Here is a 16,444-nt window from a genome sequence, read left to right as displayed (position 1 = left end):
AAAAAATATATACCTTGGAATTCAGAGTCACTTTATTGGTAAGTAATCTAAAATTATCTTATCCCAAGCTCATTAATTAGAAATGCAGACCACTTTACACAAATATTTTTAGCTACAAATCCCTACTGAAAACTACTATGGTTCTTACCATCAATTTACCCAGTAGAAAAGTGGGAGACTAAATCACTAAAAGCACAATGTACTCTACAATTACAGCCTCTGGAGTAGCTCCAGACTGAACCTTCTCACACAGCATAAGAGTCCCATGACAATGGAAACAGTATTTCCATTTCATTTTAAGAAAACAAAGTTAATAACTTTTAGAAAAGTTATACAGCAACAAATTTCAAAGACACACTGTTACTTTACTCTAAGGCAACTTTCATCCAAATTACCCTCATGATCTCTAGATATGATTTAATGAGCAGTAAAATCATGTCAGTTTTTATTTAAATGGAAAAAAAATCAGCGTGAGAATTTTCCTCTAACATAAATGTATCAATACAGGATTCAGAATTTTATTAAAAAAAAATTTTTTTTAATGTTTATTATTTTTCAGAGACAGACAGAGTAAGCAGGGAAGGGGCAGAAAGAGAGGGAGACACAGAATTGGAAGCAGACTCTAGGCTCTGAGTTGTCAGCACAGAGCCCAACGCAGGGCTCAAACTCACGGACTATGAGATCATGACCTGAGCTGAAGTCAGCCACTCAACTGACTGAGCCACCCAGGCACCCCCAGGATTCAGAATTTTAAAGCCAAAACAGACCTATTCAAAACTTACTTTTATGAATTTGTTACTTGCACTACAAATACAAGTTAACTCAGTATTTTAGTTTAAATAAAAACTGAATTTTACTTTAATTGTGTACATACTAAATATTTAACTTTTAAAAGTAACCATTAGCCCTCCCAGCTCCACCCAAAAGTCCAAGTATACCTACTAGTCCTTACAATAGTGTAATAGTTCAAGTAAAGGGATAATTATAATTTTTTCTCATTTTTATTTCATAATCCTTAGTATTTTTTTTTACTATAAACATGCATTTCTTAGTTTTCAAAAACTAAATAGTAACGAAAAATCAAGAAAGTTAACTCTGTAAGCTAAAAGTTTTAAAAATTCTTTAACAGTTATTTTGGAGCATTCTCTATTAAAAACAAACTAGTTTTAATTCCAATTGTTTTGTATGAATTTGCATTTTTTCTTACCTGATTACTATTTAAGAAACTAAAGTTAAATGAGATCCTATCTGAAGTATTATATCATGTTTCTCACAAGGTAGTGGAAAATCTATTAGAACTCTAGCCACATGAAAATTCAAAGCAAAATTTAACTAGTTCTTCAAAATTCCTAATGCCTTTCTTAAGGAAAATACATGGCACACATCTCAACAACATGGCAGAATATACCTGAATCTCTCATGTAATGAATTTCATCAAATATGACCCAAGCAACTTCTCGCATAACTTCAGAACCTCTGTACAGCATACTTCTCAAAATCTAAAAAAATATAAATGATTTCACAAAATTGTGACACAAGTTCTTTCTAACAAGAAATTTTAGAAATGCTTTTTTAATAGAAGTATTAAAATAATTTTAGATTACATCTTAAATACATTTCATAAATCAAATAATATTCCTTCTCTCATAAAACCAAAATAAATGGCTTTTCAATAGTTAGTAATCAGGTACAATCCATGGAGAGAATTATCACTATTTCCATATATCTCAAGTATGAAGCCACTTCATTGTACATACAACACTCATCACAAGATCCACACTATGTAGCATATGAGAGTAACTTAAAATTATCTTCTATCCAACACATGGTACCTTATGCTGTTTACTGATTTTTTTCTACTTCATCTCACAACATGGATGCTCTCTGGCAACCAGTATCCTGATTTTTGAGTTAAAGAAAATCTTCCACACATGGGAAAAAGTTTTGAGAATGGAAACTTACTTTGGGAACCAAAATGAAAAGTGAGCAATGTTTTTGGTTGACTCTGCAGACCAGAAGCTAATTTACACTCTGTTGTACCATGTCCTTATAAAATGCAGGGATATAAATCAAGTACGTATGAAAGTACTTGGTATAGCAAAGATAACTGATTGTATTCAAAACATACGATATAAACACATAGGTTTTAAGTAAAACTTAACTGCTATTATAGGAGGAAACTAAACTGGGCATTTTAAAAGAACTTATTTATGTATTTGTATCAACACTAAGATACAAAAATAAAAAGTGGAAGGAAAAGCCACTACTTATATGACACTATGTATACAAAACTCTATTTTCTTTTTTTTTAACGTTTATTTTTTGAGAGAGAGCACACACACAGGTAAGAGTGGGGGAGGGGCAGAGAGAGACTCCTAAGCAGATCCTCACTGTCAGCACAGAACCCCATGAAGGGTTGGACCTCACAAACAATGAGATCATAACCTGAACCGAAATCAAGAGTCTTGAGGCTTAACCGAATAAGCCACCCAGGTGCCCCTCACCAAATATTTTTAAAGACTTATTGTCAGTGACATGAAAACAAACTGACGGGGCTACCCGGGGAGCTCAGTCAGTTAAGTGTCTGCCTCTTGATTACAGCTCAGGTCATGATCTCACGTTTGTGAGATCAAGCCACACCACTGGCTCTGTGCTGAGTGTGGAGCCTGCTTGATTCTCTCCCTCCCTCTCTCTCCACTCCTCCCCTGCTTGCGAGTGCACTCTCTCTCAAAAAATAACATTTTTTAATTAAAAAAAAAAAAAATTTGGTGAAAAAAATCTATATCATATGACAAATAATAGAAATATTAAAATTTACAACTAAATTTATGTAATTACTAAAAATAGACCTTTAACACGAACTTTTTTCCCTGTCAAGTAAATCCCAGAAAATAAAGCATTACATTTTGTTTATATAGAGCAAGTAAAAACGCATTAGGTGTTCTAAGTGAATAAATACATTAATTAAATTTAAAAAGAAAGACTGGATGAGGCACCATATAAATTACCTCTGTGGTCATAACAAGACAAGATGCTGTAGGATTAATAGTAACATCTCCAGTCATCAAACCAACATCTTGAAACTCTTCATACATTTCTCGGTATTTCTGGTTACTCAGAGCCTTAATTGGGCTGGTGAATATTACACGCTGTTTTTCCCTTAAGGCCAATGCAATGGCATACCTAGAAATGGGAAAGCAAATAAGAATCAAGTATTTACAAAACCTTTTCTTTAAAGTATGTAATTTAAAAATTCTGTTAATATATAAATGTCACAACTTCCCCTAATTACTTATTTTCAATGGACTTGGCAAAACATGAGTATCTTGTTCTAATCACTATTGACAAACTATTAAAATAATAATTATTATAATAAATCTGAAATGGAGTGGTCTAACCAAACAAGAATATTTAATTTTAACTCTGGTCTCTTGGAGTTAATGCGACTTAATTATTAATACCAAAAGATTACTAATGGTTACCCTATTTCTTCCAAGTAAAACACTTTTGGTTCTATAAATGAGCCTCCAAAAGTTGAGAGCCTCTGCCTGTTTATACACATATAGAGCATAAACAATTACTGAACATTGGAAAATGAGCTTTGCTCTTTTGAGTTTCAAAAATAAGTTCATCCATATGTATTCATTCCCCCATGTAATAGATATCAAATCAGTCCTTGCCTGGAATTATGGTAGGTCTAATTATGGAAAAGTTCCTCCATAGCTATTAACAAAATGCAATAAAGTAGTTTTGGTTTTCTAAAGAAAATTTAATTAAGTATTTAAATATAGACCATGATGACTAAAGTTAGCATTGTGGTAGAGTCTTCTTGTTTAAAACACAGTCTGGCCCACAAAAGGCTTATAACCTATTTGAGGAAATAATAGTATCACAACCATATAACCATATTTCTCGAATAGTTAAATAAACAAAAAATTAAAAGCTGTCCAAACATGATCGAACACAAACTTTGGGAAAGATATGAAAGAAAAAAGGATATAGAGATGCTACAATATATTATCTAAAATGTCCACTTTCGAACAAAACATTAGAAGATAAAAGAAACAGGGAAGTATGATCCATCCTTAGGGAAAAAAGTAGTCATGAGAAACTAATTCTCAGTGGGCCCATATATTGGACTTAGCAGACACAGACTTCAAAGCAGCTATCAGAAACAAGTCCAAAAAATGGAAGGAAGCCATATTCTAAGAATTAAAGGAAATAGAGGGTAATTATTCAATAAACAGGCCATCTGAACAGAGAGATATTGTGTTTATACTTATACGTAAATGAAAACCCTACAGGTGAAAAGTATAATAACTGAAATGAAGAATTCACTAGATGGGTTCAAGAGCAGATTTGAGATGACAGAACAAAGTATCAGTAAATATGAAGATAGATCAACAAAAATTATCAAATCTAAAGAAAGGAAAAAAGAGACAACCTCAGTGTCCCAGTAGAAGTTTCAAAGTGAGGAAGAAGAAAAAACTCTGTGAAAAAATAACAGTGAGAAACTTCCTAAATTTGTTTTAAACAGAAAAATATTAATCTACAGATTTGACATATACAATAAACCCAAGCAGGAAAAATGAAAAAGAATCACACCTAGAAACATTATCAAACTGAATGACAAAGACAAAGCAGTAAGAAAAAAATAAAGGAAAAAATTAAAAGACCCAAATCAAACTTGTAGAGATGAAAAATCCATTGTCTGATTTGAAATACACTGGATAGAATTAAAATCAGATTAGACACGGCGGAAAAAAAGATGAATAAACTTGAAGACCTAACAAGAAAAGCTGTCCAAAGTGAAAAACACAGAATAAACTCCAAAAAACACAATAATAATAAACAGAGTGTAAGTGGGCTGTGAGACAACTTAAAGTGGCATGATACAAGTTTAAGTGAAGATCCCAAAGAAAAAGGAGGAAGGGGAATGTTTGAAATAAAAAATTGCTGAAATTATCCCAAATTTGATGAAAACTATAATAAACCTACAGATCTGAGAAGCCCAACAAACTCAAGCACAAGAAACATGAGAAGAACTATGTAAAGTCACATCATAATCAAACTGCTCCAAGACAGTGATGAAAATTAACAACAGCCAAACATTCCATCAAAACAATATGCAGAAGGAGGAAAATATGGACCTATAACGCAGGCAAAAGTCAATCAAAACAGATTAGAAGTAACACAAATGAAAAAACCAGTAACAAAGACATTTAAACAGTTTGTAAACAGTATTCCATATGTTCAAGAAGCTAAAAAAAGTTAAGTAGTAAGAAGACAAATGGGAAATAAAACAATAAACAAAAAAAACCACCACACATAAAAATAAACTTCCAGCAAGGAAAATCTGAGCTAATAACAAATAACAACATCCGAGATAAAAATACACGGAATGGGATTAATGACATATTAGACAATGCAGAAGCAAAGATTAATGAATTGGAAGATACAGCATTAGAACAGGCCCAAAATGAACACAGTATCAATGAATCATGAGGCAACTTTAAGTAGCCCAATGTAATAGTAATCAGAGACCTTAAAGAAGAGAAGCCAGAGGCAACATGGAAAAACAAACCCAAAGTCCAAGAAACATGAAAAAAACTACATCAAGCCTCCTCATAAATTGGTTAAGGGGTGACTGGGTGGGTCAGTGGGCTGAGTGCCTAATTTTGATTACTGCTTAGGTTATGATCCCAGGGTCATGGGATGGAGCATGGCGCCTGCTTACGATTCTCTCTTGCCATCTGCCCCTCTCCCAGAGCTCATGCTCTCCTCTCTCTCTCTCTAAAAATAAATAAACTGCTTAAAACCCTGATAAAGATAAAATCTTAATTAAAAGTAGCCAAGAAAAAAACGATACATTATCTGCAGAGGAACAAGGTAAGGATGACAGGGATTTCGTGTCATAAACTATGCAAGTCAAAAAGAACTCTTAGAGGAATTAGAATTCTTTATTGACTGCAAGTATCTGTCAAAAATGAAGGCAAAGTAAAAGATGTTTTAGATATACAAAAGGTGGAAGAGTGGCACCTGGTTGGCTCAGTTGGAGGACCATGCAACTCTAGTATCTTTCAGTTGGGGGGTTGAGCCCCACATTGGATAGAGAGATTACTTAAAAATAAAATCTTTACCAAAAGAAAGAAAAAATTAAAAGAATTTTTCATCAAGAGATTTGTGCTACCATTAAATGTAAAAGTGTTTCTTTAAGAAGAAAAATGATGCTGTTCAGACAGCATCAGTTTAGCAGACTAATCTGTAAAAAAAAAAAAACAGATAACGTTACCCTGATACCAAAACCAAAAAAAAGATACTACAATAAAACTACAGACCAACATCCTTCATGAACAGAAGCAAAAATTCTTACCACAATTTAAGCAAATCTAATCCAATAATGTACCTACTAACATGAATTTTGGGGGGATTCCTAGACCCAATTCAAACATGGGAGAGGGTCCCCCACTCACAACACCAACCAATTCTCAGGCACTAGCAGGGTGTCTGAGAATTCAACTAAATTCTGACACTCCCCAGAGATAGCATCAGATTCTACATATTAAGGGCTCAGTTAACACTGTTCTCCAGCCCCCACTTCAGATGCCAGTAGCAAGCTCCAGGCCAGATACCTGTGCTTTTGACCAAGTGATTTCAGATAGAGGGTTCCAAAAACTTCCTCCTTGGTACAGATTAATTTGCTGGAGCAGTTCACAGAGCTCAGTAAATATACTAATTATATTTGCCATTATATTAAAGGATACAAATCAACGACCAGATGAAGAAATACACAGGGCAAGCTATGGGGAAAGGATGAAGATCTCCCAATGCCGTTCCTATCCAGGTGTGCACTATTCTGGAACATCTGTTCCCAGAACATCTGCACATGTTCACCAACCTGGAACCTCACTGACCTGAGTCCTTTTGGGTTTATGGAAGCTTCACATCACAGTCACGACTAAATCATTGGTCAGTGGCTGATTTAACCCTCAGCCCTCTTCCCTCTACTCTACAAGGATCACATAGTTGGTTCTCCTGGCAACCAGTCCATCCAAAGTCAACTCATTAAAACCTAACAAAAGACCTTTATAGCTCTTATCACATGAAATTCCAAGGGTTTTAGAAGTCTTGACCCAGGAACCATGGATGAAGACTAAATACATACAAGAAACATATTTGGTCATCAAAATGACTAAATATGTATCTTATAAATCAAAATACTGCAGTTTATTACAAGCATATGTATCATAACCTTGTGGTTTATCTCAGGCTGGTTTATTATTTGAAAATTAATGTATTCATTATATTAACAGAAAAAAAATTGGACAAAATACAATAGCAAAGTATTCTATAGGCATATAAACACACACAAGCAAACTCAGAAGTGAACTTCCTTAAAATGATAAAAAGCACCTAAGAAAAACCTATAGATAACAACATGCTGATGAAGACTTAATATCGGAACAAGGCAAGGATGTCCTCTCTCATCTCTTCCATTCAACATTGTACTAGGCTGTGCTAGTCAGTTCAATAAGGCAAGACATTAAAAGTATTTAAAATAGAAAGAAGTAAAACTGTCTTTACTTGCAAAAATCAAAAAAATTTAAACGGTATGGGGCGCCTGGGTGGCGCAGTCGGTTAAGCGTCCGACTTCAGCCAGGTCACGATCTCGCGGTCCGTGAGTTTGAGCCCCGCGTCATGCTCTGGGCTGATGGCTCAGAGCCTGGAGGCTGTTTCCGATTCTGTATCTCCCTCTCTCTCTGCCCCTCCCCCGTTCATGCTCTGTCTCTCTCTGTCCGAAAAATAAATAAACGTTGAAAAAAAAAAAAAATTTAAACAGTAAAAAGAATTTTTTTCTTAGTTTTTATTTAATTTTGAGGGAGAGAGAGAGCAAGCGAGCGAGCATGCTAGCCGGGGAGGGGCATAGAGAGGGAGAGAGAGGATCTGAAGTGGCTCTGTGGGAGCCACTCCACAGCAGGGAGCCCAACGCAGGGTACAAACTCATGAACCTGGAGATCATAACCTGAGCTGAAGTAAGACGCTTAATCATCATCTGAGCCACCCAGGAGCCCCAAAATTTAAACTTGTAAAGGGTGAGATTAAAAAATAAAGTTATTTCAAAAAATCTTTTTAAAAGTACACAAAACAGAGGAACACAAAACAGCCAGAAAACAATTAATAAAATGGCAATAAGTACATATCTATCATTACTTTAAATGTAGATAGACTAAATTCCCCAATAAAAAGACACAGAATAGCTGAATGGAATAAAAACCACAAAACTCAGCTATATGCTGCCTAAAGAGACTCACTTCAGATATAAGGACACACACAGACTGAAAGTAAAGGAATGGGAAAAGGATATTCCATGCAAATGGAAACCAAAATTAAGCAGGGAAGACCACACTCAGATCAGACAAAATAGACTTTAAAACGAAGACTATAATAAGAAATAAAAAAAGAACATTATATAATAATAAAGGAGTCAATCCAACAAGAGGATATAACATCAGAAACCAGCGTAGGAACAAATATTAACAGGCCTAAAATTTCCTTTAAATAGAAAGCTACTCACTCAGCGCATACAGTTTTTCCTGCTGATGTATGTGCAGATACTAAAACAGACTGATTATTATCAACACACTGAATGGCTTCTCTTTGAAAAGCATCAAGAATGAACGGGTATTCCTATAAAAGAAAAAAATAGTATTGGCATGAAAATATCTAGCCATATCAGAACACACTTAAAATCAAGAGATGCTAGCCCTCCCCCCCCAGAAGCATTCTGGGAACACTTCTTTATGAGTCTATTTAAAAATTATGCCACCCACCAGAGAAAATCAGGAAGACCAAAAAAACACCTTTAAACAGCACAGAAGCTAATTCTGCTATCTTTCAATTTACTATGCTAACATACACGTTATATTAGTTATAACAGAGTAACACTGCCATTTGTCAACATGTTTTGTGGTAGGCACTGTGCAACACATTTTCCATATATTATTAACCTTCACAGCAACCCCTAAAATAGGTACTTTCCATTCGGATGGTAACTCTGCTCGAGTTCACTTAAGTTCCCTGAGCAGAGGCAGAATAATAAATACATCTACTAGACTTGAAGAAATGCTCCGTTTTTCATTTAGAGAAAAAATGACTCTGAAAATCTGAATTACCATTTAAGGTCTACCAGTACTTCAAAATCCATTTAACATAAGCATTAGAGTTTAAGTTTCATTAAAAGCTTGTTAAACTTCTCAAACTTTATGTATGACATTGCACACATGCTTTTTTTCTAGAGAAAGATTGACATATTTTTCATTAAATTCTTTAAGAGTGTGGAGAATCATTACTTTCATTTTTAAAAATCTCATCACATCATGCATGATTTTCTTCATGGAACTTTACTGATTTGGTTCTCATTATATTTGACTTCAGGTAGCTTCTTCTTGGTATACACACACTGGGAAGTATAAAAATCTCATTTGAAAGAATTTATCTTTAAGATTTTTAGAAAAGAGACACAAAACTGTACAAACTGTATTGCCCAAAGTACAGACCTTTGCAGCTTTTCCAACTCGAGGTTTAAGTGGTAAATAATCTTCATCTGCAGGAAGTGCAACCTAATGTTAAAACAAAAATCACCAACTTACTATTCGAGAACTGATGAACATTCAACATTCCATAATTAATGCTGGCTTGAAAAGTACAAGTGATAGGGTCTGCTACAGTCTTAGACACTATAAAATTAAATAACTGCTTTTAAGAACAAGACAAATGCTAAACCTACAATAATCAAAAAACCTCTACTTATGTTTATCTAACGGTAAGGGGATTAAAACCCTTTAAGTCCATTTCCCTAAAGAAATCGTGTTTATTAAGGTCTAGGACCTATCTTAGCTATCTTTGTATTTTCCACATGTAATGTACTGCCTAATATTAAGGAATGCTCAAAAAAGCTAAATGGACATAAAAATGGATGCTGCCACATGAAAGAAAACCATGTAGAATAAAATAATACTCCATATTTCCTAAAGCAGAAACTTTCTTTTCCTCCAGTAAAGAAGGTTAAGATCTGGAGAGCAGGGGCAACTGGGTGGCTCAGTCGGCTGAGTGCCCAATCCAGCTCAGATCATGATCCCAGGGTGGTGGGATTGATACACCTCTGTCAGGCTCATGCTGTGCATAGACCTGCTTGGGATTCTCTCTCTCCTTCTCTCTGCCACTCTCCCTAGCTTGTGTGGGTACTCACTCTCTCTCTCTCTCAAACCTGTGTCAGGCTCATGCTGTGCATAGAGCCTGCTTGGGATTCTCTCTCTCCCTACCTTTGCCCCTCTCCCTAGCTTGTGTGGGTACTGGCGCTCTCTTTGAAATAAAAGTGTAAAAAAAAAAAAAAAAAGATCTGGAGAGCAGCAGTTCATAATGTATCTAAATTCCCAAGAATTAAACCATTTAGTGTTTAAATAATGCACAGGGGCAAAATAAGGTACACACTAAAATTAGACATAATTTAAAAGAGCAAAACCTAAATAAGCAAGTATTACATGAGATTACCCACCTTAGAAATACTAAGAAATCTTCAGTAAATTTCCAACTCAATTACAGCTGACCCGTGAACATGGGGTTTGGGGCAACAACCCCCCCCACCCCCCATGCAATCAAAAATCCACGTGTAATTTCTGATTCCCCTAAAACTTTACTATCAGTAGCCTACTGTTAACCAGAAGCCTTACTGGTAATATAGTTGATTAACACATATTATATACATACATTTTATACCGTATTCTTATGATAAAGTAAGCTAGAGAAAATGAAATTAAGAAAATCCTAAGGAAGAGAATATATATTTACAATATTGTATTTATCAAAAAAAAAAAAAAAGTCTACATTTAGGGGAGCCTGGGTGGCTCAGTTAAGCATCTGACTCTTATCTCAGGGTCATGAATTCAAGCCCCAAGTTGGACTCCACACTGGGCATGAAGCTTACTTTAAAAAAAAAAAAAAAAGGGGCGCCTGGGTGGCGCAGTCGGTTAAGCGTCCGACTTCAGCCAGGTCACGATCTCGCGGTCCGGGAGTTCGAGCCCCGCGTCGGGCTCTGGGCTGATGGCTCAGAGCCTGGAGCCTGTTTCCGATTCTGTGTCTCCCTCTCTCTCTGCCCCTCCCCCGTTCATGCTCTGTCTCTCTCTGTCCCAAAAATAAATAAACGTTGAAAAAAAAAAATTAAAAAAAAAAAAATCTGTATTCAAACTCATGTTGCTCAGGGTCAAACATATAACCACAATGTGGATTGTATTTAAAAAATGAATAACTAGACTCTGATCGTAATTTGAAATAGTGAAACTTAGTAAATTATGAAACCTAATGAATATACCCAGTATAATGAATGTGTTAGAAGGACTGTGACATTCTAAATGGAATCTATAAAGGTGAGATGAGAATGTGGTATTTTATCCTGCATACATTAAGAAATACTTATCAAGGGGCGCCTGGGTGGCGCAGTCGGTTAAGCGTCCGACTTCAGCCAGGTCACGATCTCGCGGTCCATGAGTTCGAGCCCCGCGTCGGGCTCTGGGCTGATGGCTCAGAACCTGGAGCCTGTTTCCGATTCTGTGTCTCCCTCTCTCTCTGACCCTCCCCCGTTCATGCTCTGTCTCTCTCTGTCCCCCAAAAAAAAAAAAAACATTGAAAAAAAAAATTAAAAAAAAAAAAAAAAAAAGAAATACTTATCAAGTGTTTTTATTAATGAATGAATACTTCTGGGGGACAGAATAGTTTTCACTAGTCTTACCCTTAATACTGTATATTCCCCTTTATTAGGATTCTGAGAAATTTACAGGTAGTTTGATAGTGAGACAACTACTTATGCTTTAAATTAAGGAAATGACATGTTTTTGTATACCTCCATCTCTCATGAATATGACAAAAGTGAGTTTATCCAAGAAAGCACAACTGTTGGTACACTGAGAAAATCAAATTTCTGGATCTGAAAATCTGAAGCCTAGACTCCAAATCATGTTATGATCCCCATTAAGATATGATTAACCTATATGGCTGAGTGACCCTCTCACATCTCTTTTGGTACTTTCTATGACATGAACCAAGAACATCAATGTGAAGCAATTAAGATTTTAGCTTCTGTAAGATTTAACAGCAGCAAGAATAATAGGTTATGTTTCACATGTATAAGAATCAAAAAGTTTTTGTTTTTATTCTCTGAGAACAGTCTGGGTAACACTAAAGTGTAATAGGCAGAAAAGAGAGACTAAGGAGTCAGATAAATAAAAAACCAGCAAAATGATCAAGAGTCAAACAGACATACTAAATAGTCATTGGTGATTCTTGTGACAACAGTTTGAAAGAAATGGAGAAAGAAGAAATCTAATTATAGTGTATTTATAAAAATGAATGGCAAGTTAGAAAGTCTAGCAGGGATTTTCCTAGCAGAGCGCTCAATAGCAACTCTCAAAAGTAAGGGACCACATGTCTTCTATTTCTTTATACTTAGTGAATAATACAATGTTCCTGGCACTCTAAAGATATATACTGATTGAATGACCACAAAAGGGGGAAAAAAAACAACATAGTGGCTGAAAAGCAACCTAGAATAAGAGAATCTTCTGAATATTCACATGCTGATAGGGAAGGGCAAATACAGAAGAGACTCCACTCTAGAAACAAGGGAAAATGAAGGCTTCTAGGTCATTGTGAAAGCATGACAAGTTACAACTAAGAACATTAACTGAACAAGCCTCCTTAGCATTGCCTTTTCCTTTTAGTGGACAGGACAGGTGTGAACAGGCTTGGTGAAGAAGGTTATAAACAGAGGACACTCCAATTTGATAGCCTCAACCCTCTAAATGAAGTAAAAGGTAAAGTTAGCTGCTAAAAAACTGAGAAGTGACAGAAGGAGGGATTGTGGAGAATTGTGAAGGACAGCAAGAACTTGTGACCTCTTAAGAGCAAATTGTGTGGCCTCCCTCCCCTCATCTTTTTTCATACCAGAGCATTGAATAGGGTCTAAGATAAGTACTGAACGATCAAATGGGTATTACAAATTCCAAACTAAGTGCTATTCTAAAGGAATACAAAGGAACTCATAGAAACAAGTGCTAAAAAACAGGTATTTAAAAAAATAAGGTGATAAATGTTTATCAAAAGCCATTTTAATTCGGAATTACTCTGCTTAGTCAATAAAGACTTTCAATAAGATTTTATTAGTATAAACAGTGTTACAGTTCTCTTAACGTTTTTTAGTCCCTTATATTTATAAATTCTTCTAAAAGGGGTACTACAAGCTATCAGCGGTTACCACCTTGTGGCGAATAATGAAATTGCAATGTATCAGTAACCAGAGCAGGACATGAAAAAGCATGTGACCTATAAAATGGCACTATTACTTGACTTTAGGAGTAAGGGGATGAATGGGTATTGAACACCTACTCTGTGCTGGGTACCTTACACTAATTTTCTTCTATAATCTTCACAACCAACACATTATTCCAAATTTAAAAATTTTAAAGAACAATGTCAAAAGGGTTAAGAAATTTGGGGCGCCTCGTGGCTCAGTTGGTTAAGCATCGAACTTTGGCTCAGGTCATGATCTCACGGTTCATGAGTTCAAACCCCAATATCAGACTCTGTGCTGACAGCTCAGAGCCTGCAGCCTACTTCGGATTCTGTGCGTCTGCCTCTCCCCCCTTGTGCCTTGTCTCTATGTCTCTCAAAAATAAACAAAAAAAAAAAAGGTTAAGAAATTTATCCAAGACTGTAGTTAGATAAAGTGCTGTTCAAGATAAAGTGTTGTTCAAGATACTAGCTCAGGTTAGGATACAAAACCCCAGCTCCTTCCACCTGACTATATACCCTACAGAAACTGTAATTGTTTCTAAAGCCCCTGAGGCTAAATGGCTTGCTGATCATATTAGATAGTCCAAAGCAAACTTCCATTTATAACACCAACTTCCATATACTGTTTGAGCTTACCTCATGTGTACACCCTTCAACAGTTTCAACTGATTGTACCTTGACTCTGGGCATCAAATCAGCCAAACTTAAAAAAAAAAAAGTATTAAAACTGTGTTAAAATACATTATTTTTCTATGATTAGATAACAAGCCTCCTGTATGAATTGCTAAGGAAAAGGAAACTGCCTAATTATGAGTATTACAAATTGGAAAAAATCTGGCTATTAAGAATTTTCAAAGAAGTTTTCACATTATTCAAATATAGGCTGAGAATTCAAAATCAGTTAACACCTATTTTACAAATACAGAACAGATGCCAAGTGGATTACTCAAAGAATTATGTCAGCTGAATTCCAGTAACTATTTTAAAAAAAAGTATCCCTTCCAAAGCATTGTCACTACTTCAAAACATGAAGCTCGTTATAAAAACCATTACATGATAGAGAGTACAAAATAGCTTAATACAGACATTGCTATAATTAACAGAAGTGTTCCCTATTCAAAATCTTAAGTTATACTCATCTAGGTTCTGTTTAGATTCTAAAAGGACATGACTGTGGACAAAGTAAAGAAAAATAGATGTATTTTTATACTAGATTATTCTTATTTAGTTTTCATTTTTATTTAAATCAATAACCAATCATACTTTGAACAAAACCCAAGGGTTACTATAATAAGCAACAATGATTTTAAATTGCCACTATTATACTGTAACCTATTCCACTAGCTTTGGAAAACGGTGTATCAGAAATATTTCAGTGACACATCTACCACCATTTACAGTAGTAACTTCTGCTAACTACAACAGCTAACTAGTTTAAAAAATTCAGAGTAAATTCTTCATGGTAGTGCCAAGCCAAAATATGGCATACAAGAACAAAGAAGTAAAGCTGTGAAGATCCACCACACAATAACAAACAGGTTAACCTAAGTAACTGACACCAACTTTTATAAAGAGAAGAGAAATACCAGCTATTTCAGTCAGAGAAATCCATGGTCTCCCTCACTGATAGCAGTCTTGAGATTCAGAGCCACTCTATTCCAACACGTAACAGTAAAAATCTAATTCCTCTTAACATTCCTTTTCAATTACTTTTTCCATTCGGTCCGTTTTATTCTTTCCATTTATTCCACTCTCTGTGTTCCATCCTATTCTTTGACATTAATAAATAAAGGAAATGTGGGGTTTTTTTCTTAAAAAAAAAACCAGGCTTCACGATTCTTTCTCACAAGTTGGATTCTAAAACGTTAAAATATGACTCTTCTATATTGTCTTCCATTTCCCCAAACTTATACAGATGTTCTATATTTTTATATGAATACATAACTAAAATATATTTTTCATTTCTTGAATTTAACACTTTCATAAAGTAGCATCATTTAAGTAATTTTCAAAACTTCACGCAACCATTTAAGAGTTACTGACATTTATGCCAATGGGAATACTACCTTAAATCTTCATTTATTGATTCTTCCACCCTAGGCTTCTTTCCAAATATGGGTTCATCTGTGCCCTCAAAATCTGCATCTCTCTTGGTTTTTGCAGTATTAGTTGACTCCGATTGTAATTTACCATCAAACCGTTTCCTGAAAAGTAAATGGTTAAAAATTAGTTCTGCAGTTTTTACTTTAAGGATGATTCCATAAAATATTACTCCATGTATTATATATGTCATTAACAGAAAAAGGCATGGAAGGAGATGAAACAAATCAAAACTGGCTAAAGCCCAGAATACCCTAATAAAACTGAATATCACTCCTTTGATATTTCAAAGTTTCTTGGAAGTTTTGCTTTAAAAATATTTTACAGCTCACACTAACTTAATATTTTTAAAAACCATGAATTAAAACAATGTTAAACATTTACATACAAGAGGACCTTCAATAAACATTTAATACTTTTGCTTTTACCAAAATATTACAGTTAGAGAATATTTTTTGTGGTTGGATTCATTGGTCAAAAGTAATGACAATAAATGGCACTTGGTGGACTAGAAAGCCAAGGGAAATTTAATCTTTTCCATCCAAAAATCAATTACATGTGGATTTTAGATATAACTGTGAAAGGCAAAACAACAAAGCCTCTAGAAGATAAAATGAGAGAATTATTTTTATATTTTACTAAACAGTACATAAAATTATTAACCAAAAATTAGTTTGATAAATCAGAGTGAACTAAAACCAAGAATTTTTGTTAATCAAAAAATATCATTAAGAGAGTAAAAAGGTTGGTGATGACATCACCAAGGCAACTGGTGATTGGAAGGGTCTTAGGATTACAGTGAAACTGACCATTCAGAACAGACAGGTCCAGACTGAAGTGGTACCTTCTGCCTCCGCCCTGATTATCAAAGCCCTCAAGGAACGTCCAAGAGACAGAAAGCAGCAGAAAAACATTAAGCACAGTGGAAATATCACTTTTGATGAGATTGTCAACATTGCCTGAGAGATGCGGCATGGATCATTAGCCAGGGAACTCTCTG

General features: G+C 35.0%; 1 protein-coding gene and 1 long non-coding RNA gene across 2 annotated transcripts in view; one reads left to right on the top strand and one right to left on the bottom strand.

Annotated features, from left to right (window-relative positions):
- MTREX (Mtr4 exosome RNA helicase) overlaps nt 1-16,444 on the bottom strand; it is a 110,003-nt gene that overhangs the window by 85,688 nt on the left and 7,871 nt on the right. Inside the window, exons 2-7 of the mRNA XM_030321033.2 lie at nt 15,411-15,548; nt 13,981-14,047; nt 9,558-9,620; nt 8,576-8,688; nt 3,009-3,183; nt 1,409-1,499 (exon numbers count right to left, since the gene is read on the bottom strand). Of these exons, the coding sequence (XP_030176893.1) occupies nt 1,409-1,499; nt 3,009-3,183; nt 8,576-8,688; nt 9,558-9,620; nt 13,981-14,047; nt 15,411-15,548 (647 nt within the window). The remainder of the gene's footprint in view (nt 1-1,408; nt 1,500-3,008; nt 3,184-8,575; nt 8,689-9,557; nt 9,621-13,980; nt 14,048-15,410; nt 15,549-16,444) is intronic.
- On the top strand, nt 16-16,327 carry LOC115517947. The gene is made up of 3 exons (XR_003970119.1): nt 16-26; nt 10,233-10,237; nt 16,228-16,327. It is a non-coding gene; the product is annotated as an uncharacterized LOC115517947 (long non-coding RNA).

This window comes from Lynx canadensis, chromosome A1 (assembly GCF_007474595.2).
Source record: "Lynx canadensis isolate LIC74 chromosome A1, mLynCan4.pri.v2, whole genome shotgun sequence".
Classification (NCBI taxonomy): Eukaryota; Metazoa; Chordata; class Mammalia; order Carnivora; family Felidae; genus Lynx; species Lynx canadensis.
The sequence above is the reverse complement of the archived record's forward strand: the minus strand, read 5'-3'. Positions and strand labels throughout refer to the sequence as shown.